This window comes from Oreochromis niloticus, linkage group LG15 (genome assembly GCF_001858045.2).
Source record: "Oreochromis niloticus isolate F11D_XX linkage group LG15, O_niloticus_UMD_NMBU, whole genome shotgun sequence".
NCBI classification, from domain to species: domain Eukaryota; kingdom Metazoa; phylum Chordata; class Actinopteri; order Cichliformes; family Cichlidae; genus Oreochromis; species Oreochromis niloticus.
The window spans coordinates 25068778-25089793 of NC_031980.2; the positions used below are offsets into that span (position 1 = coordinate 25068778).

The 21016-nt window shown below is 40.1% G+C and overlaps 1 protein-coding gene across 6 annotated transcripts; it reads left to right on the forward strand.

Annotated features, from left to right (window-relative positions):
• The first annotated feature begins 3205 nt into the window (after nucleotides 1-3205).
• Nucleotides 3206-20879, forward strand: LOC102082378 (NLR family CARD domain-containing protein 3). Of its 6 annotated transcripts, none has more exons than XM_019346335.1 (15): nucleotides 3206-3328; nucleotides 8779-8881; nucleotides 8992-9123; nucleotides 9605-9715; nucleotides 10949-11080; nucleotides 11745-11858; nucleotides 12562-12613; nucleotides 13554-13779; nucleotides 13974-15771; nucleotides 15869-16042; nucleotides 16133-16306; nucleotides 16440-16613; nucleotides 16727-16900; nucleotides 18271-18317; nucleotides 18425-20879. In XM_019346335.1, the coding sequence occupies exons 2-15, from the start codon at nucleotides 8793-8795 to the stop codon at nucleotides 18949-18951; spliced, it is 3924 nt and encodes a 1307-aa protein (XP_019201880.1). In that variant the 5' UTR covers nucleotides 3206-3328; nucleotides 8779-8792; the 3' UTR covers nucleotides 18952-20879. The 6 variants fall into 6 exon arrangements, with proteins under 6 accessions (XP_019201880.1, XP_019201879.1, XP_019201881.1 ...); XM_019346334.1 differs by lacking the exon at nucleotides 3206-3328 and adding an exon at nucleotides 3343-3452; XM_019346336.1 differs by lacking the exons at nucleotides 3206-3328; nucleotides 10949-11080 and adding an exon at nucleotides 3343-3452.
• Nucleotides 20880-21016: the final 137 nt, after the last annotated feature.

Consider the following 21016-nt stretch of genomic DNA (forward strand, 5'->3'; position numbering starts at 1 on the left):
TTGTTTTCATAGTATTCTCCTCCCACAGAGATATTGGTGTAACTATAACAGGTTATAACAGGTTCTTCCAGAAATGTTTTTAAAGGATTTCTGATCATCTGAAGTCAAATGATGGCTGGATGTCTGAGCATTTCCTTTTTTCCATTAAATTTTATATAAAATGTTTATTGTAATTAGTATTTTGAAAGCGTATCTGAAACTGTTGTCAGAATGTGTCTGTCCTCTGTCTTATGTACTGTCTGTCATACATAGTTATTGGTAAAGCCACTGTGTACAGTATGTATATGCAAATTACTTCAGTTTTACTAAATGCTGAGATGTGTTTAAATACTGAGTGTTTTGAGATTTATTTCTGTTATGAAATGATTTAGGATTCAGTACGGTCAAGGTCAGAGGTCAGGTTTTGTAAAAATCTAGTGAGTGTGATAACTCACAAAGTCACCTTCCTTCTTAAGGGGTGGTTGTGGCCTAGGAGGTGGAGCAGGTCATGTAGTAATCAGATGTTGGTAGTTGGCTGCAAATATCCTTGGGCAACATACTAACCCCAAGTTGCTCTCGGAGTGAAAGAATGAGATTGCGGATATAGGAAGCTTTCTCCGAAGAGTGGCTGGCCCTTAGAGATGGGGTGAGGAGTTCAGTCAGGATAGAGCTGCTACTCCTCTATGCTGAAAGGAGTCAGTTGAGTTGGTTACACATCTGACCAGATCTCTCCTGGTTCATATTGCTTCTTCACTGGACTATAGTAATTCACCGTTAAAAAAAAATCCAGTTGATCCAAACTGCTTGATCCAGATAGAGAGGGCATATTTCTCTTCATCCTGCTCCTCACATCCAAGGTTATACATTATTACCCTGACAGAGCACTTTGCTCCGCAGCTTCTTGTTGTGACTTAGTCTTACTGTTTTGAACCACTGACTGTACAGTTTCTTGATGCTGTGAACAGTTTCTCTCTGAGTTAAAGAATGGTGTTTCCTGTTTATGAGCTACAGACACTAACTTCTTTTTAAAAATCCTGCGACTTTACCTTGTGTGACTTTTATGTATATCCTGTTCGTCTAAGTCAGGGGTCAGCAACCTTTAACATCCAAAGAGCCACTTGGACCTGCTTTCCATGCAAAAGAAAACACTGGGAGCCGCAAATACTTTTTGACATCTAAAATGAAGATAACACTGTATATATTGTTTTTTACCTTTATGCTTTCTGTGAACAACTAAGGTGTGCTGCTTATGAAATCCATGAAGTGCTACAGAGAAAATTACATTTTATTTATGTAATTAACACATTTTGAACTCTTAAAGAAATATAACAAAAATGAAATACACTCAGTTGAAGGTCTCTTAAATGAATTTAAAAGCTGAACTTAAATGATCCATGTAACAAAGAAAAACTGTTGTGAGCCGCCACCCTTATATCGCCTTTGGGCTTTTGGAACGTAGCGGAGCCTTGACCTGAATTTTAAAAAATAATTGGAAAAAAATCACTATGCTACAAAAAAAAATGAAAAATAAATATCTGCAAAATTCTGCATAAATATTTATTTTACCTGGTTAATGTGTGTGGCGGGGCGTGGTCTGCAGTGCCGCTGCATGGGAGTCGGACGCACCTGAGCGGCACCCGCAATCACCCCTCGCCGCCTTAAAGTCTGTTCTCTTTCTGCTGTTGTGTTGTTGTGAGCTGAAAAGCTACAGCCGGCTATATACGTACAGCAACCGTGTGTGAAAAGTGGTCAATAAAGACATGCTGAAAAGTATGTTCATGGAAACATCGTCGGGTCTGCCGTGATGTGTTTACAATGGGACTTCTGCTCCTGAACCTCTGCGCACAGCGTCTGCAAATCGGGGCTGTACGAAGTCACTTTCATCTTTACGCAGGACTGTAAGCTGTCATCTGTGAGGCGTGAGCGGTGTTTGTTTTTAACATAGTTCACGGTGGAGAATAGCTGCTGACATAATGTGGATCCAAAGATCCATAATTGGCCTACCTGGGGTTGAAAGTCTCGATAAATGCACGGCGTTTCGGTGGGTATACTGTCTTCCGCGAGTGTGACGCTTATTTTGAACGACGAAAATAATAAAATATAATTTTATTTTTATATTTCAACATCACAATAATCTTCCAATTTAGAACTAAACACAAATAAAATACACTTCAGCTAAATACTTCTAATTTATTTTCCCAAACCACCCGGAGCCGCACTATAAGGACTAAAGAGCCGCATGCGGCTCCGGAGCCACAGGTTGCCGACCCCTGGGCAAGGGTTTACTGGGCTTGGTGATGAAAGGCCAAACTGAGAAGTTTGGACTCTAAACTTCTGAGGATGTGACCATGTCCTCTGATCCAGTAATCACAGACAAAGAGGAGAAACCAGGGAGAATGAGCAGCTTCTTTTCTCCAGATGTTTCCTTCACACATGAAGCTGGAAAGTGTCTGGAAGTTGATCTGAGGTGAGTTCAGCAGGTGAGAATCCCACCAGAGAAATCTGTAAATGTGTGAATAGGATCACTTTGGACACACTGGGCTGAATCACTGACTGTACAGGACAGATGGTTGTCATTGCTGATTTCTCTGTGAGTTAAAGAATGACTTTCTAGTGTTTCCAATTTATGTTACAGAAAGTTGCTTCTTTAAAGTCTCTCACAGAAGAAAATCTGACTGAACTGAGCAGAAATACTAAGGGACACACTTTGGGGACAGTGGGAAGGAAAACCTCCCTGCCCCGAGGTTCTGCAGGACGAGCACAGAGATGATTCCACTGTCAGAGGCCATAAGAAGATCATTAATGAGCATTAAGATCATTAAATCACAAAAACCTTCCTCACACAAACAAACACAGCACCTGAACTTCAATCCAACCTTGATCTCTGACCTTGCAGTGCTTTTCATTTGACTTGCATTACCTGAAGAACTGCTACTATTGCCCCTAGAAGTAAAAGGAATCCCACAGTTTAGCTGTTTAACAGCTGTTCAAACCAATCTTTATTGGTACAAATGTGTTTTAAAAAACAGGTTGAAGGAAAAGACTGAAGGTCCGTGGCAGAGATCTCAGGCTGTCCAACATATCCAACATACAGTACTGTATGTGATCCACACTACAGCTCCTCCATCCTGTCTCTACTGATCTTCAGCTGCTCAGTTTCTACAGGTTAAACTGGTTTTGACGTCACTCTAAAGTTAACTTATGATCATGTGGCAGTGTCATCAGATCAGACGTTCACAGACACCAGGACTGACAAACGAGGTGAATGAGCAGCTGCTTCTCTCCAGATGTTTCCTCCGCACAGAAAGCTGGGAAGTGTCTGGAAGCTGATCTGAAGTGAAATCAGCGGGTAAGAATCCCACCTGAGAAATCTGTAAATGTGCGAACAGGATCAGTCTGATCACAGTGAGCTGGATCACTGGCTGTACAGGAGAGATGTCTCTTCATGCTGATTGGCTGTTTGCTGCTTTGGGGTATAAATTTTGTAAAGATTTTCTCTCTGAGCTAAAGCAAAATAACTTTCCAGTGATTTTCATGTGTTCTTGTTGTGATTAGCAGGTAATGTGAATAACAGTTTGACTGTAATCTGATCCTGAGTCTGGAGGGAAAAATGTAGAGAATGTGTGAACTGGTTGAACGGCCCACATAAGCTTGGCTGAGGTTCATTTTCAGTTCACAAGGTGTGGATTAAACCCACAGCAGGAAGTTGGTCTAAACTCAGCAGAAATTCTGAGACATTTTTAAATCAGTCACTCTGGGTGGAAGCCTGAAGCTCTGGGACACCAAAGTGAAATAATATACTAGTTGCATCATAATATAAAGTTATTGTTATTATTATTATTATTATTATTATTGTTATTATTAGTAGTAGTAGTAGTAGTATTTCATAGTGATTCACTAGCTGTATGCATTTGATCCATAACATCCTATTAGGTGTCACACACACTGAGTGGATTTTGCCACAGTTTATACAGGTTATAATGTCACTTTAATTTTTTGGGCTTTGAAGTTCCAACATATAGGTTTTCAACAGCAGTCTCAGTTTCTCTCAGAGTGAAAACAGTAATCCAAGACGCTTTCTCCAGTTACACAGTAAAAATCTGAAGCCATGAGATGAGATGTCAGCTGATGTTGTCATTCAATTCAGTTCAGTTCACTTTTATTTATATAGCGCCAAATCAACGTGCTTTATATTGTAAGGTAGACCCTACAATAATACATACAGAGAAAAACCCAACAATCAAATGACCTCCTATGAGCAAGCACTTTGGCGACAGTGGGAAGGAAAAATTCCCTTTTAACAGGAAGAAACCTTCAGCAGAACCAGGATCAGGGAGAGGCAGCCATCTACTGCAACCGGTTGGGGTGAGAGAAGAAAGACAGGATAGAAGACATGTTGTGGAAGAGAGACAGAGATTAATAATACATACAATTCAATGCAGAGAGGTCTATTAACACATAGTGAGTAGGGTGACTGTTTTCTTTTTTAGTATAGGGCTGCTTTAATTTTTATGTATTATGTGTTTTATTTATTTTTATTTATTTTATTTTATTATTTATTTATTTTTGCTGTTTTCTGTTATTCTGCTGTTTTTAACCAATTTTCTGTGCAGCACTTTGGTCCTCTGGTCGGCATTTTAAAGTGCTTTATAAATAAAATTGGATTGGATTGGATTGAAAAGAAAAACCATCATGCATCATGGGAATCCCCAGCAGCCTATGCCTATTGCAGCATAACTAAGGGAAGATTCAGGGTCACCTGGCCCAGCCATAACTATATGCTTTAGGAAAAAAGAAAGTTTTAAGCCTAATCTTGAAAGTAGAGATAGTGTCTGTCTCCCGGATCCAAACTGGAAACTGATTCCACAGAAGAGGGGCCTGAAAACTGAAGGCTCTGCCTCCCATTCTACTTTTAAATACTCTAGGGACAACAAGTAAGCCTGCAGTGCGAGAGTGAAGTGCTCTAATTGAGGTGATATGGTACTACAAGGTCATTAAGATAAGATGGGGCCTGATTATTTAAGACCTTGTATGTGAGGAGCAGGATTTTGAATTCAATTCTGGATTTAACAGGGAGCCAATGAAGTATAGGAGAAATACGCTCTCTCTTTCTAGTCCCTGTCAGTACTCTTGCTGCAGCATTTTGAATCAACTGAAGGCTTTTCAGGGAGTTTTTAGGACTTCCTGATAATAATGAGTTACAGCAGTCCCGCCTAGAAATAATAACTGCATGAACTGGTTTTTCAGCATCACTCTGAGACAGGATGTTTCTAATTTTAGAGATGTTGCGTAAATGGAAGAAAGCAGTCTTACATATTTGTTTAATATGTGCATTGAAGGACATGTCTTGGTCAAAAATGACTACAAGGTTCCTCACAGCATTACTGGAGGCCAAGGTAATGCCATCCAGAGTAAGAATCTGGTTAGATACCATATTTCTAAGATTTTCAGGGCCGAGTACAATAACCTCAGTTTTATCTGAATTAAGAAGCAGAAAGTTAGCGGCCATCCAGGTCTTTATGTCTTCAAGAAATTCCTGCAGTTTAACTAATTGGTGTGTGTTACCTGGCTTCATGAAAATGTATACTATGTCTTCTGATGATACTGCCTAAGGCAGGGGTCGGCAACCTGCGGCTCTTTAGTCCTTATACTGCGGCTCCGGGTGGTTTGGGAAAATAAATTAGAAGTATTTAGCTGAAGTGTATTTTATTTGTGTTTAGTTCTTTATTAACTTGTAGTTTTAAATTGGAAGATTATTGTGATGTAGAAATATAAAAATAAAATTATATTTTATTATTTTTCGTCGTTCAAAATAAGCGTCATGCATTTATTGAGACTTTCAACCCCAGGTAGGCCAATTATGGATCTTTGGATCCACATTATGTCAGCAGCTATTCTCCACCGTGAACTATGTTAAAAACAAACACCGCTCACGCCTCACAGATGACAGCTTACAGTCCTGCGTAAAGATGAAAGTGACTTCGTACAGCCCCGATTTGCAGACGCTGTGCGCAGAGGTTCAGGAGCAGAAGTCCCATTGTAAACACATCACGGCAGACCCGACGATGTTTCCATGAACATGCTTTTCAGCATGTCTTTATTGACCACTTTTCACACACGGTTGCTGTACGCATATAGCCAGCTGTAGCTTTTCAGCTCACAGCCCGACATACACCAACAACAACACAACAGCAGAAAGAGAACAGACTTTAAGGCGGCGAGGGGTGATTGCGGGTGCCGCTCAGGTGCGTCCGACTCCCCTGCAGCGGCACTGCAGACCACGCCCTGCCACACACATTAACCAGGTAAAATAAATATTTATGCAGAATTTTGCAGATATTTATTTTTCATTTTTTTTGTAGCATAGTGATTTTTTTCCAATTATTTTTTAAAATTCAGGTCAAGGCTCCGCTACGTTCCAAAAGCCCAAAGGCGATATAAGGGTGGCGGCTCACAACAGTTTTTCTTTGTTACATGGATCATTTAAGTTCAGCTTTTAAATTCATTTAAGAGACCTTCAACTGAGTGTATTTCATTTTTGTTATATTTCTTTAAGAGTTCAAAATGTGTTAATTACATAAATAAAATGTAATTTTCTCTGTAGCACTTCATGGATTACATAAGCAACACACTTTAGTTGTTCACAGAAAGCATAAAGTTAAAAAAAACAATATATACAGTGTTATCTTCATTTTAGATGTCAAAAAGTATTTGCGGCTCGCAGTGTTTTCTTTTGCGTGGAAAAACGATGGCTCTTTGGATGTTAAAGTGTGCTGACCCCTGGCCTAAGGGAAGCATGTATAATGTAAACAGAATTGGTCCTAGCATTGAACCGTGGAACACCATAATGCTGTGATTAGCTCTGACTGAAACTCTTCAAATAAGCCATTACTCTGCAGATGATCTATTAGCTGTTTGACAACTACTCTTTCAGGAATTTTTGATATGAAAGGAAGGTTGGAGATTGGCCTATAATTAGCTAAGACGGCTGGGTCTAGAGATGGCTTTTTAAGTACTTTTAAGCACAGTTTAACTACAGCCAGCTTGAAGGCCTGTGGTACATAGCCGATTATTAGAGATAGGTTGGTCAGATTTAAGATGGCAGAACTTCTTTGAACAGTTTTGTAGGAATGGGGTGTAAAAGACATGTTGATGGTTTGGAGGAAGTAATTATTGAAGTTAATTCAGAAAGATCAATTGGAGAAAAAGAGTCTAAATGAATATCAATGGTACTAAAAGTAGTTGTAGATAATATTACATCTGTGAGATGATTATGAGTAATTTTTTCTCTAATGATTCAAATTTTATTTGTGAAGAAGTTCAAGAATTCATTACTAGTTAACGCTAAAGGAATAGTTGGCTCAGTGCTCTGACATTTTGTCAGCCTGGCTACAGTGCTGAAGAGAAACCCGGGGTTGTTCTTATTTTCTTCAATCAGTGACAAATAGTAAGATGTTCTAGCTTTACGGAGGGCTTTCTATTTCTCCAGGATAAATGATGATCTTCTAAATTTGTGACACGCCATTTCCTCTCCAGCTTACGAGTTATCTGCTTTAGGTTACGTGTTTAAGAATTATACCAGGGAGACAGGTACTTCTGATTTGAGGCCTTATTTTTCACAGGAGCTACAGTATCCAGAGTCGTACGTAGTGAGGAGGTAAAATTATTAACAAGATAATCGACCTCTGTTGGGGTAGCGTTCAGATAGCTGCTCTGCTCTATGTTGGTACAGGGCATTGAAGATGATAACAGTGGGTGGATTATATTCTTAAACTTAGTTACAGCACTTTCAGAAAGACATCTACTTTGATAAAGTCTACTCTCCACTGCTGTGTAATCAATTATTGTAAATGTAAATGTTATCAGGAAATGATCAGACAGCAGAGGGTTTTCAGGAAACACTGTTAAATGTTCAGTTTCTATGCCATATGTTAAAACAAGATCTAGAGTGTGATTAAAGTGGTGGGTGGGTTCTTTTACATTTTGAGAGAAGCCAATTGAGTCTAATAACAGATTAAATAACATGTTGAGGCTGTCATTTTTAGCTACATGAATGTTAAAATCACCCACAATAATTATTTTATCCGAGCTGAGCACTAAATCAGATAAAAAGTCTGAGAAATCAGACAGAAACTTAGTGTAAGGCCCAGGTGGATGATAAATAATAACAAATAAGACTGGTTTCTGAGTTTTACAGCTGGGGTGGACAAGGTTAAGCATCAGGCCTTCAAATGAATTAAAAGTCTGTCTTGGTCTTTGGTTGATTAATAGGCTGGTGTGAAAAATTGCTGCCACACCGCCCCCTCGGCCTGTGCTTTGAGATTTCTGGTAGTTAGAATGACTCGGGGGTGTTGACTCATTTAAACTAACATAATCATCCTGCTGTAACCAGGTTTCTGTAAGGCAGAGTAAGTCAATTTGTTGATCAATTATTAAGTCATGTACTAACAGAGACTTGGAAGAGAGAGACCTAATGTTTAATAATCCACATTTCACTGTTTTACTCTTTGGTACAGATTTGTATACTGTATTGTTCTTTCCTTGTGATTTTTTATGTTTGTTTTTTGTCTGTTTGGGAGCTGACACAGTCTCTATGAAGATGGGTTTTGGGTGGGGGGACAGGAGGCGAGAAGCTGCAGAGAGGCATGTAAGACTGCAACTCTGCTTCCTGGTCCCAACTCTGGATAGTCATATTTTGGAGGGTTTAATAAATTTCTCCATAATTGTCCAGCCTGTCTCAGCTTTTCTCACGAATGTTTCTTTCACTGTTAACTATTAGTTTGCTGTTTCCGTGTGAAGGTGTGGGCTTTGCTATGGATCAGTGTGAGCAAAGAGAGGAGGGAGTCCCTCCCCCTGCATCCACTCTGTGTAGGGAACATGAGAGCCAGACCAAAGCTCAGAGGTGAGAGGACCGTCTCTGACTACCAGGACTCTTCTCCATGTCACAGCTCAGCACTCGCATCACTGCTCCATCATTATTCACACTCAAAGCTCTGTTTGTGTTTGTGTTAGACCAAAGCTGTGGCTCAAATCACACTCTGCTGGACCTGAACATGAACCCAGCTCTGTGTCTGTAAAGAGTGACAGTTCCTACCAAAAACTGATTGATTATAAAGAACACTGGTCTTCAAAAAGTTCTAAAAGGTACTGTAAGTTTTTGTTTTCATGTATATGTTTCAGAAGACAGTGAGTCAGGGTGCTACACCAACATGAGGTTGGATTAAACAGTTAAAGAGACACATTTTACACTGACAATTTTACACTGACGGAGTGGAACTTCAGTGTTCTGAATAAAGATATTACAACAGTCACCTCAGGCCTTTAATACTGTAATCTAGACCCAACAATCAAAATCTCCTTTGAGAAAGTAGAGATAGTGTCTGTCTTCTCAATCCAAACTGGAAGCTGGTTCCACAGAAGAGGGGCCTGAAAGCATCATGAACACAGAAATTACATACTGATTTTTTCCCAGTAAACCTCACTGGCTTCCTGTTTTTCACTACTGCTCTTTGTCTCCACATTACACTGCTGTAACCTCTGTGAATCCAAACTGATCAGAGATGCTCATGTCTGACCGATGAGGCAGTGATGTCATCAATCAAATCTGTGTGTGTGTTTTATGTAGAAGAAAAAAGCTGTGGTACAAATCATACTCTGCTGGATCTAAACCTGAACCCATGTCAGCAAGCAACAAACATCATATTAGACCGAAAAAGAAGCCCTTATTTAAAAAACAGTAAGTAAGTTTATTATACAATAATAATTAATCAATTATTATTCAAAAGTTAGCATGTTATGATCACAGCAATGTGTGTAAAATGATAGCATGTCCCATATAAAGCCAATGAGTTAAATAAAGCACAGCTCCACTCTTTGCACTGCTAACCACTTTGCTTTGAAGTTAATTAGTCTAAGTTAAATTGCTGCTGCAGATTTTAGAGCTAAACATGTCAAAATTACATGTCTCAGTTCCCTTTGAACCAATTACTGTTCTACTCCTGCGGCCTTAACCCTTGTTAGGGGTAAAAAATAGAAATAAAAAAAAAAAACCTCTTTGAAAAGTACATGTTTAAAATAATGAAGTTAAAAAAATCTTCATGCCTAAAGATGGATAAAAATACTTAAGAAAAAAATCCTGATTGAGGTTAACATAATTCATGCAAGAAAGGGTTAACGTTCCCCTTTCTTGCAAGACACAGTGATGAGATTTAATAAACTTCAATAAAGCAGGAAAGTAGCAGACATCTCTGAGGTGATGTAGAACAAACTACAGAAGTGAGAATTTGGAAAGTTAATAACAATCAGTGTGGGGTCAGTGGGGTAGATCAGAGAGTGTGGAGAGGTGGAGGTGTGCTCCAGAGAGAAAAGGAATGTCAGTAGATATGGAGACAGAAACTATTATAAAGAAGGGACGAGTCCAAGTTCAGATTTTCAGAAAGATTAGAGATGAGTAGAGACAGTTTGGACATGTGCAGAGCAGAGACAGAGGATGTGAATATGTAGCTGCCAGGCAGGAGGAGAAGAGGAGCTCATCATCATTTAAAAACACAACACGTCTTCCACCTGTGCTCTTAAAGCACTTTAACTCTGTGGTTTATAGCATCAGTTAACAAGCGGAAGCCTGACTGTAGCTCTATGTCATCAACTTCTTCTCTCACAGCCTGTTAAATTTCAAGTTCTTTTACTGATTAGTACTGATTTGCATGCAATGCGGCACAGTAGCCCCAAGCTTTAGGTGATGAGATGGGAACAAAGTAAATGTGGGGCAGAGATTACAATGGTGAAGTTAATAATGTTACTAATTCTCCTCCTTCAACAAATAATTCAATATTCATAAAGTTTGATACAGTTTGTATTGTTCTGAGTCTTCTCATTTTTCTGCATTCACTTCTTTCACAGCAATATCTGCTAAACATTTACCTAACTTAAAACTGAGTGTGTGTGTGTCTGTGTGTGTGTTGTGTTTAAGCAAAAAGACACAGAGTAGCTTGGACTCTGCTGTAACAGAACCTGGACCTGAATCAAGCTGCGAGTCCGCGAAAAGTGAACAGACGAAAGACAGATGCAGCAAATTTCAGAGCTGGCCTTTGTCTAAAAACTAGTAAGCTCCACTGTGTGCGCGTGGGTGTGTGTCTGCCTGTGTGTGTGTGTATGTGCGTGCATTTGCATGTGTGTGTTTGAGTTTCTTGTGCCCACTGGTTTTGTTTCATTATGCTGTTGCAAAAAACGTGTTATACTAAAATAAAATGAATATTCACACATTTTGAGAACAAAGGCCTCATAAGTGGAGTTCATGACGGTCAGATAATCCACAAAAAGCTAATATCTGTCTGCAAACCCTCTTCTTGGCTACACCAAGAAATTCTGTCCATAAAACCAGAAGTAAAGAACAGCCTAGGTGGAGGTCATCCCTCACCAGTAATGTGTTTTTACACTAAGTACAATTATTTGTGTGACTGCAGATTATAAGAAAGAGCTGGAACAAACATAGTGACATGTGATAGCGTCATATAAAAGTATAGAGAGTAAAGGAGAAGATTGAGTGTTCAGTGCATCATTGGAGATCCTTCCTAAGGAATCCTTCGGTGTGCCTCCTTGTACTGAAATCATTTGACCCACGTAGTACCAGTTTTTTTGGTTTGTTTGCATGTTTTTACTTTTTGCCTCCACACTAAGTTTTTACCTTACATACCCTACTTTTTTTCAGTGGATGTTTTATGCTGAATTTTTCAGTGGAGTGAGTTACACCTGTGTACTTCTAACAGTGTCCTTCAGGAAAGTCCAGACTCTCTTGTACCCAGCTGTGCGTCCATAAAGACTTTGGGGTCAATTGAAAGTCACATATCTTTCCAAGATGGACCCCAGTCTGTTGATAACAGGTAAGAATATAAGAATTTCATTTTGCTTCCTCCTTGAAAAAATCACATCCAACATGTAGATAAGTAAGTTCCCCAAAGTTGATTTTGATTATCTGGATGTAGTGTTTTCAGTGGGAGAAATGTTTCGTCACTCATCCAAGTGACTTCTTCAGTCTCAGCTGACTGCAGGTTTCCCCAACCTTATAAACAGTACATTTGCATAATGACTGAAACCAGCCCACTAAATGAACAATGGGCTGTGAGGTCAGTTCCTTGATGATTAATATGAAAATTGTCATGACCATTGATCATCAACCACTGATCAAAGCCCATTGATTAAAAACCACTGATCATGGATCAAAGACCACTGATCAATGGCCATGAGTACCATTCACAGAGAGTTGGGGAATGGCTGCAATCACAGCATTGTAAGATGGTGAAAGATGTACCCTTAGGCCCCCTCCTTGATTCAGAGATGGTCTGGAGATATGTACTATTTATAAGATTGGGGAAACCTGCAGTCAGCTGAGACTGAAGAAGTCATTTGGATGAGTGACGAAACATTTCTCCCACTGAAAACACTACATCCAGATGAACAGAATCGACCTTTTGGGATCACACCCAACAATGAGAACAGTATTTACTTTGTTTCCATCAGAATTTATTATAGAAAGGAACCCCTTAAACAAACTGTACTTATACTAAAGTTAAATGTGTTTTGCAGTGTTGACCAGCAAGTCCTGCACCATCAAACACATCTGGACTACGTATTTATGGTGAGTGGAAGTCCAAAACCCCAGTTCCAAACCGTGACTTCCCTCCCTGACAATAGACGCACTCCGCTCCCAACTCCTGGTGGCACACAAACAAACACAGCTCAGCAGAATAATCCACTATAGCAAGGTCTTTAACACACATTAGTCAACGGCTGTACTTAATGGGTTTGACGTTTAAGAATCCCACGCCGACTGGAGCTCAGCCACCCTCTTAAATTCAGTGCTCCTGACAACAGTAATCAGCTGGCCACGGATAACGAGCAGCAGGTGTGGCTGCCTCCTGCACAGGAATACTTCCGGGGTCGCAATCCCTCCAGCAACCCAAAAAACCCTGGAGCGCGGACGTAAATAACATAAACATGAACACACACACAAACACACACAGACAGAGTAACAGGAGAGAGATAACAGAACACCACAAATACATGAGCCTTGGGCCCATAGACCCAGGCCATGACAACTGGGTTACATTGTTTAGTTATGCTTATAAATAATTTATTTGATTTTATTTTTATTATAACTTCAGCAGTTCATTGTGGTGGTAGCACTGTTGCCTCACAGCAAGAAGGTCCTGAGGTCAATTCCACCATCTGGCCAGCGGCTTTCTGTGTGAAGTTTTCCCTGTGTTTGTCTCTGGGTGCTCTGGCTTTCTCCCACAGTTCAAAGACATGCAGTTGTTGGGGTTAGGTTAATTTGATTCTAAATTTCCAATAGGTGTGAATGTTATCTGTCTCTCTGAGTTAGCCCTGGATCAAGGTGCACACTGCCTCTCACCTCATGGAATCAGGTCCAGCTCCTCTGTGACTCAGATAAGCGGAAGAGGGAGGATGAATGGAGGCAATGAATAAATTCTGGCACATTAACTGTAGTCTATTATTACAAAGGTGTACATTTCTCCTCAGTTTCAACTGAAGTTAAACAACATTTTTCTGGGTTCCAGATGTTGGAGGAAAACATTTTCAGTTTTGTGAAGAATGAGCTGAAAAAGATCCAGAACATTCTGAGTCCAGGTTACCCCCAAAATGCAGAGAATCTGAGGGAAGATGAGGGGGTGTTGGAATCTGATGAGGAGGAGAGGAAGAGTACCAGAGAGTCATTTCTGAGAATTACAGTGGATTTCCTGAAGCAAATGAAGCAGCAAGAGTTGGCTGACCGTCTGCAGCGCAGTAAGAGAATTTGATTGATATTTCAAACTCTGTTTGTATATATTCTACACATCTCCATCACATCTATGAAGTTTTCTGGCAGAAGCAGTTGATTTGCAACTGATGGGTTGAATAGATTTAATGGACTGTGTTTTTTAAAAAAAAGTTTACAATTTATTTAGCTTTATTAACTTGTCATTGTTTTTATTTTGTAGGAACCCATGCTGCAGAGTGCCAGCGTCAAGTTAAGACTAAACTAAAGAACAGGTTCCAGTGTGTTTTTGAGGGAATTGCTAAAGCAGGAAATGCAACTCTTCTGAATCAGATCTACACAGAGCTCTACATCACAGAGGGAGGGACTGCACAGGTCAATGATGAACATGAGGTCAGACAGATCGAAACAGCATCCAGGAAATCAGACAGACAAGAAACAACAATCAGACAAGAAGACATCTTTAAAGCATCACCTGTTAAAGATAAGCCAATCAGAACAGTGCTGACAAGTGGAGTGGCTGGCATTGGGAAAACAGTCCTAACACAGAAGTTCACTCTGGACTGGGCTGAAGACAAATCCAACCAGGACATCCAGTTCATGTTTCCATTCACTTTCAGAGAGCTGAATGTGCTGAAAGAGAAAAAGTTCAGCTTGGTGGAACTTGTTCATCACTTCTTTCCTGAAACCAAAGAAGAAGATAGATGTACCTTTGAAGACTTCCAGGTTTTGTTCATCTTTGATGGTCTGGATGAGTGTCGACTTCCTCTGGACTTCCACAACACTGAGACCCTGACTGATGTTACAGAGTCCATCTCACTGGATGTGCTGCTGATAAACCTCATCAGGAGGAACCTGCTTCCTTCTGCACGCATCTGGATAACCACAAGACCAGCAGCAGCCAGTCAGATCCCTCCTGACTGTGTTGACATGGTGACAGAGGTCAGAGGATTCACTGACCCACAGAAGGAGGAGTACTTTAAGAAGAGATTCAGAGATGAAGAAAAATCCAACAGGATCATCTCCCACATCAAGACATCTCGAAGCCTCCACATCATGTGCCACATCCCAGTCTTCTGTTGGATCACTGCTACAGTTCTGGAGGATGTGCTAAAAACCAGAGAGGGAGGACAGCTACCCAAGACCCTGACTGAGATGTACATCCACTTCCTGGTGGTTCAGGCCAAAGTGAATAATGTGAAGTATGAAGAAGGAGCCGAAATAGATCCACACTGGAATAAAAAGAGTCGGAAGATGATCGTGTCTCTAGGGAAAATGGCTTTTGATCAACTGCAGAAAGGAAACCTGATCTTCTATGAATCAGACCTGACAGAATGTGGCATCGATATCAGAGCAGCCTCAGTGTATTCAGGAGTGTTCACACAGATCTTTAAAGAGGAGAGAGGGCTGTACCAGGACAAGGTGTTCTGCTTCATCCATCTGAGTGTTCAGGAGTTTCTGGCTGCTCTTCATGTCCATCTGACCTTCATCAACTCTGGAGTCAACCTGCTAAGAGAACAACAAACAACATCTTTGCTGTCTAAAGTAAGACCCAAATCTAAACTCAAACATCTCCATGAGAGTGCTGTGGACAAAGCCCTAAAGAGTCCAAAAGGTCACCTGGACTTGTTCCTGCGCTTCCTTCTGGGTCTTTCACTGCAAACAAATCAGACTCTTTTACAGGGCCTACTGAGACAGACAGGAAGTAGCTCACAAACCAATCAGGAAACAGCCCAATACATCAAGAAGATCAGTGAGAATCTGTCTGCAGAGAAAAGCATTAATCTGTTCCACTGTCTCAATGAGCTGAATGATCATTCTCTAGTGGAGGAGATCCAAAAGTCCCTGAGTTCAGGACGTGTCTCCACAGAAAAATTGTCTCCTTCTCAGTGGTCAGCTCTGGTCTTCATCTTATTGTCTTCTGAAAAAGAACTTGAAGTGTTTGATCTGAAGAAATACTCTGCTTCAGAGGAGGCTCTTGTAAAGCTCCTGCCAGTCATCAAAGCTTCCAACAGAGCTCTGTAGGTGGATCTGTGAATAGGTTTAAAGAAATTGGATATTTTTTATTTTGTATGACTTAAATAAATCACTTTGTCTTCATTGGCAATTGTTCCCCAGGCTCAACAGTTGCAACCTTTCAGAGATAAGCTGTGAAACTCTATCCTCAGTTTTCAGCTCCCAGCCTTCTAGTCTCAGAGAGTTGGACCTGAGTAACAACAACCTGAAGGATCCCGGATTGAAGCTGTTATCTCATGGACTGCAGAGTCTATACTGCAAACTAGAAACACTCCGGTAAGGATACAATTAATAAATGTTTAGATTTTGACTTATTTTAAAGGTTTTTCTTTGATGTTGTGTAATTTAATCATGATTCAATCTCAGTCTGTCAGGTTGTCTGGTAACAGAAAAGGGTTGTGCTCCTTTGGCCTTAGCTCTTCGCTCCAACTCATCCCATTTGAGAAAGCTTGAGCTAAGCAACAACAATCTCAAAGATTATGGAGTACAGCAGCTATCAACGGCACTTGAGAGTCCTCACTGTAAAATTGAATCTCTGAGGTCAGAATATAGCCAATTAATGTTCATTTGAAAATGTCCAAATGTTGAAATGGGTGGCCAACATCTGTTTTTTGTTGTTTTTGTTGTTTTGTTTTATTCTTTGTTTTTAACTTCATGACCTCTATTTATCCAGCTTGTCAGGTTGCCAGGTCACAAATGAAGGCTGTGCTTGTTTAGCTTCAGCTATTAGCTCCAATCATTCTCATCTACAAAATCTGGACCTGAGCAACAACAATCTGCTGGATTTAGGAGTCAAGCTGCTTTCCACTGGACTAAAGAGTCCACACTGTAAAATGGAAACTCTGAGGTCAGAATACAACTGTCTTAAATCAATTTTAATGTTCATCCGATGGTGCAAATGGCCAATAAGTGTAGGTTTTCCTTTACTTTCTGCTTGAATTTTATTTTTATTAACTCTAGTCTATCAGGTTGTCTGGTCACAGACGAAGGGTTTGCTTCTCTGGCCACAGCTCTTAGTTCTAACCCATCTCACCTGAGAGAACTGGATCTGAGTTACAATCATCCAGGACACTTAGGAGTGGAACAGCTATGGGCTGGAGTAAAGGATTCACACTGGAGACTTGATGTTCTCAGGTACAGGAATATGACAAGATCTTAAAATTTCTTTTCACAGATGAACCACAGAGGTTTCCAAAGAATTAATCTACATCAAAAAAGAAGTTTATACTTTTCACATTTTTTGTGTAATATACAGTGTTGGGGAGTAACGGAATACATGTACCGCCGTTACGTATTTAGAATACAAAATATGAGTAACTGTATTCCGTTACAGTTACCGTTTAAAAAGGTGGTATTCAGAATACAGTTACTTTGTTGAAATAAATGGATTACACGGCGGTACTTTCCTGTTTCATATTGTCGCGGGTCAGGATTATTTGGGTTTGTTTGACAGCTACGTAAAGTTGTTCCAGGCGGCAGCGTTACGGTTGCCATGGTTACAGGGTGATGCGCTCTCTCTCTGCGTGTTTCCTGGGTGAGAGAGCGCTTTTTTGTTGTTGTTGTTGTGCTAAGCTAAAAGGCAGAATGTTACAGGCATGGCCCTAAAGAATGTAGCCTCATGGGCAGTGTAGTCCGTGCTGCAGGGAGAATGGACTGCCATACACGTTATGTGTCTGTGAGCGAGGGAGGGAGAGAAAGGAAAAGTCCGAGCTGTCACGGAGCAAAAACGGGAGCTGGAAGCATGTAAATATAATAATAACCACTGCAGCCAAGAAGAGTGCCTGACGAGCCCAGTTGTAAGTACGCTACTGAGACTCGACTGTACACTGTGTTCGTGTTTTCTTCCGAAACAATAAGTTTCGTTGAAGCAGCCTTTCAACGTCTCTCTCTGTCTCTCGCTAGCAAAGTTGACCCAGACAACAAAGTAAAGCTAGTTTTCGGCTACCAGCCCGACACGGAACCCACCGTATTAGCCAGAGATCCCTTTACTACGGTTTGGAGCCGCGGACCTTCAGTAACAGTAATAAATCACAGCAATAGTACATTCACGTAGTTGTAAACAGCACGATAATATATTAAGTAATCCAAAGTATTCAGAATACGTTACTCTCATTGAGTAACGTAACGGAATACATTACAGAATACATTTTGGGGCATGTATTCAGTATTCTGTAATGGAATACATTTTAAAAGTAACCTTCCCAACACTGGTAATATATTTCTTCTAAATACACTGGTTAATGGTCATAATTATGTGCAACATGCATCCATAATGCATAGTATTCTTTTGTGAACTCTATTAGTGAACTATTATTCCCTAACGTCAGCTTTGTCAATAATCCAGTGAAATACACTGGATTAATATCATGATACGGTTATAAGCAACACAACCAGGTTTCCAAAAAATGGAAAATGGAAACTGAGGTCAGGGTACAGCTGTCTGTTAAATCACTCTTTATGTTCATGATGGTGCTGATGGTCATCCCAACTCTTCCTTCATCCAGGGTGGAGCATGGTGGAGCACACAGGTTGAAACCTGATGTTAGGAAGTGTAAGTTTGACTGCTGAAAAAAAGCAACCTGTCAGTTTGTCTTTAAATCCTATCTTTAAATGATATTTTTGTTAGTTATTATTATGTCTCCTCTCTTTTTCCATCAGACTTCTTTGAACTTGAACTGGACACAAACTCAGTGAACAGGAAGCTCAAACTTGCTAACAACAACAGGAAGGTGATAGTGGGAGCAGAACAATCGTATCCTGATCATCCAGAGAGATTTGATACCTGCTCTCAGCTGCTGTGTAGAAATGCTCTAACTGGTCGCTGTTACTGGGAGGTCGAGTGGAGTGGGGGGGTCTTTATAGCAGTAAGTTACAGAGGAATCAGTAGAAAAGCAGATAGGACCGACTGCAGGTTTGGCTGGAATGATCAGTCCTGGAGTCTGAGCTGCTCTGATGGTGGTTACTCTGTGTGGCACAATAACCAGGAAACATCCATCTCCTCCTCCCTCATCAAGAGCAGAGTAGGGGTGTATGTGGACTGTCCTGCTGGCACTCTGTCCTTCTACACAGTCTCCTCTGACACTCTGATTCACCTCCACACCTTCAGGACCACATTCACTGAACGTCTGTATGCTGGGTTTAGACTAAGGTCATATGACTCCTCAGTGTCTCTGTGTTCTGTGTAAGAGTCTTTGGGAAATGACCGCAGCTTCAGATAATGTTGATGATGCATGATGGTTCACTTGGGTTTCCACTTGAATCACTCTTTGTGCTCCGTCATCTTCTGTATCGACGCTGGACGACCAGCTCAACACTGACCGCATATCTTAGATCAGAGGAAATTACCAGAAGTAGTCTTACCATCACTAACATCTAGCCATCAAAAAGAAGATGGTCATTGTAAAAGCATTCATCTTCAGGAACTAATAGTTAAAACACTAATTTTAAAATAAATCAAAAATAAAAAGCGGGCAATAGATAATAATAGATGAAATAATAGATGAAAACATACCATGAATTTACATACGACGTACCAAAAAAGCTGAGTGAATCTTGAACTACAACAAATTCTTCACCTAAACAGACACATCAGTGACATCAGTGATGTGTCTGTTTAGGTGTCTGTTTGGTTTGGTGAGGGTTAGGCATCAGAGTTACTTTTGACTGAAAAGTTAGTAATTAAAAATCAATGATTCATCACTGACAGACACTATTCTCAGAAGGCAAAATTATTCAATACTGCTAGCTCACATGAAATAATTCATGTGTGCACTACTACAGACTTCACAACTGACTCTAACATGACTCTGACATTGTAACATTAAAACAGTGTTAGGAGATCTATTTTTGTGAGACCAGGTTTTTTGTGCATCAGCGCAGATGTTTATTAGAGGTACCTGCTTCCGTTAGAGAAATGTGGGCCTGTTTTAAAGTCTGCCATTGTGTTTCTACACTACCCGTTGTTGTGGAAGCCTTCAGCGGCCACAGCTGAGTCCACACAGCATTGCCATAATGGCAACCATCATACAGAGGGAAGATGTATCCCATTTATCATGCTTATATTATTCACTCTCATTTTTTTTCTCTTTGCTGCAGAGATGTAACAGTGTGACATGTGTCGCTATCCAGCTTTTCTATGACTGAAGTCAAATTCATTCGTTAAAATCCAAATAAGCACTTAACACTTAAAATACATAACCAACCCAAACTGAATTATACTAACCCTGTTTAATAACCTCATGAATACAGGTCATAATTTATTTACGGTACTATTAAACATATATATCTATGTTCGTTTGGTAAGGCAATAACATGAACTGTCAGTTATGTTGATCATTTGTTTTTGTGATAGTACGTTATTTTGAATTGTGTGATTTCTTTTCCTTTCCAAAAGGAATATTAGTGTATCCTCTTGTAAAGGAAGCATCAAAGTACAGATACCTTTGTGTTGGTCCACTCCCACTCTGTGAGTTGTCTTTATTTAAGCAATAAAGCAATAAATGCAGTTCTATATGATTTATGAATGATTTTGAAAAGTGCTTTATTGTTTGTTTGTTATGTTAATTTTACTGTTATAGACACTGTCCCTGTGTCCTCCAGGGTGTGAATCGTAAAATGTTTCAGGAGGACAGAGGACACTTGTAGGAGGAGCTATAATCAAGGACACTTAGATGTACACTTTACATAATTTTTTTTAACCTTGAACACATAAAAGAAGCAGCCAAACCCCGGCCATGACGAGAGTGTTCCTTTGTTTTATACGTTATTCTCTCTCCTCACCCACAACTGGCTGCAGCAGATGGCTGCCCCTCTGTGAGCCTGTGCTTGCTCATAGATTGTTGGCATTTTATCTGCATTGTTGTAGGGTCTTTACCTTACATTATCAAGCACCTTGAGGCAGCTGTTGCTGTGATCCGGTGCTATATAAATAAAAGTGAACTGAATTAAATTGAATTTTTATTTTTGTCATTTTACGTGATCTGCCCTACATTCTTTGTATCTCATTGTGAAATTTTAAAAATGCACAGCCTGTTGTTTTAATCTAAAGTAGTTCCATTAAAATATTGGACATTTTCATGCCTGTGAGACATTAATAAAGCAGTAGTGGGGTGGACTCTGGCTTTTCTTTTTCCCTACTCTGTACCTCAATCTCTCCCCCGTCTCCTGCCTGTGGCCCAGGAATCAACCACAGGTCTCCAAGCTGAAGATGTCTCATTTTCTAAAATGGATCTGTCAGAGGAACAATAACTG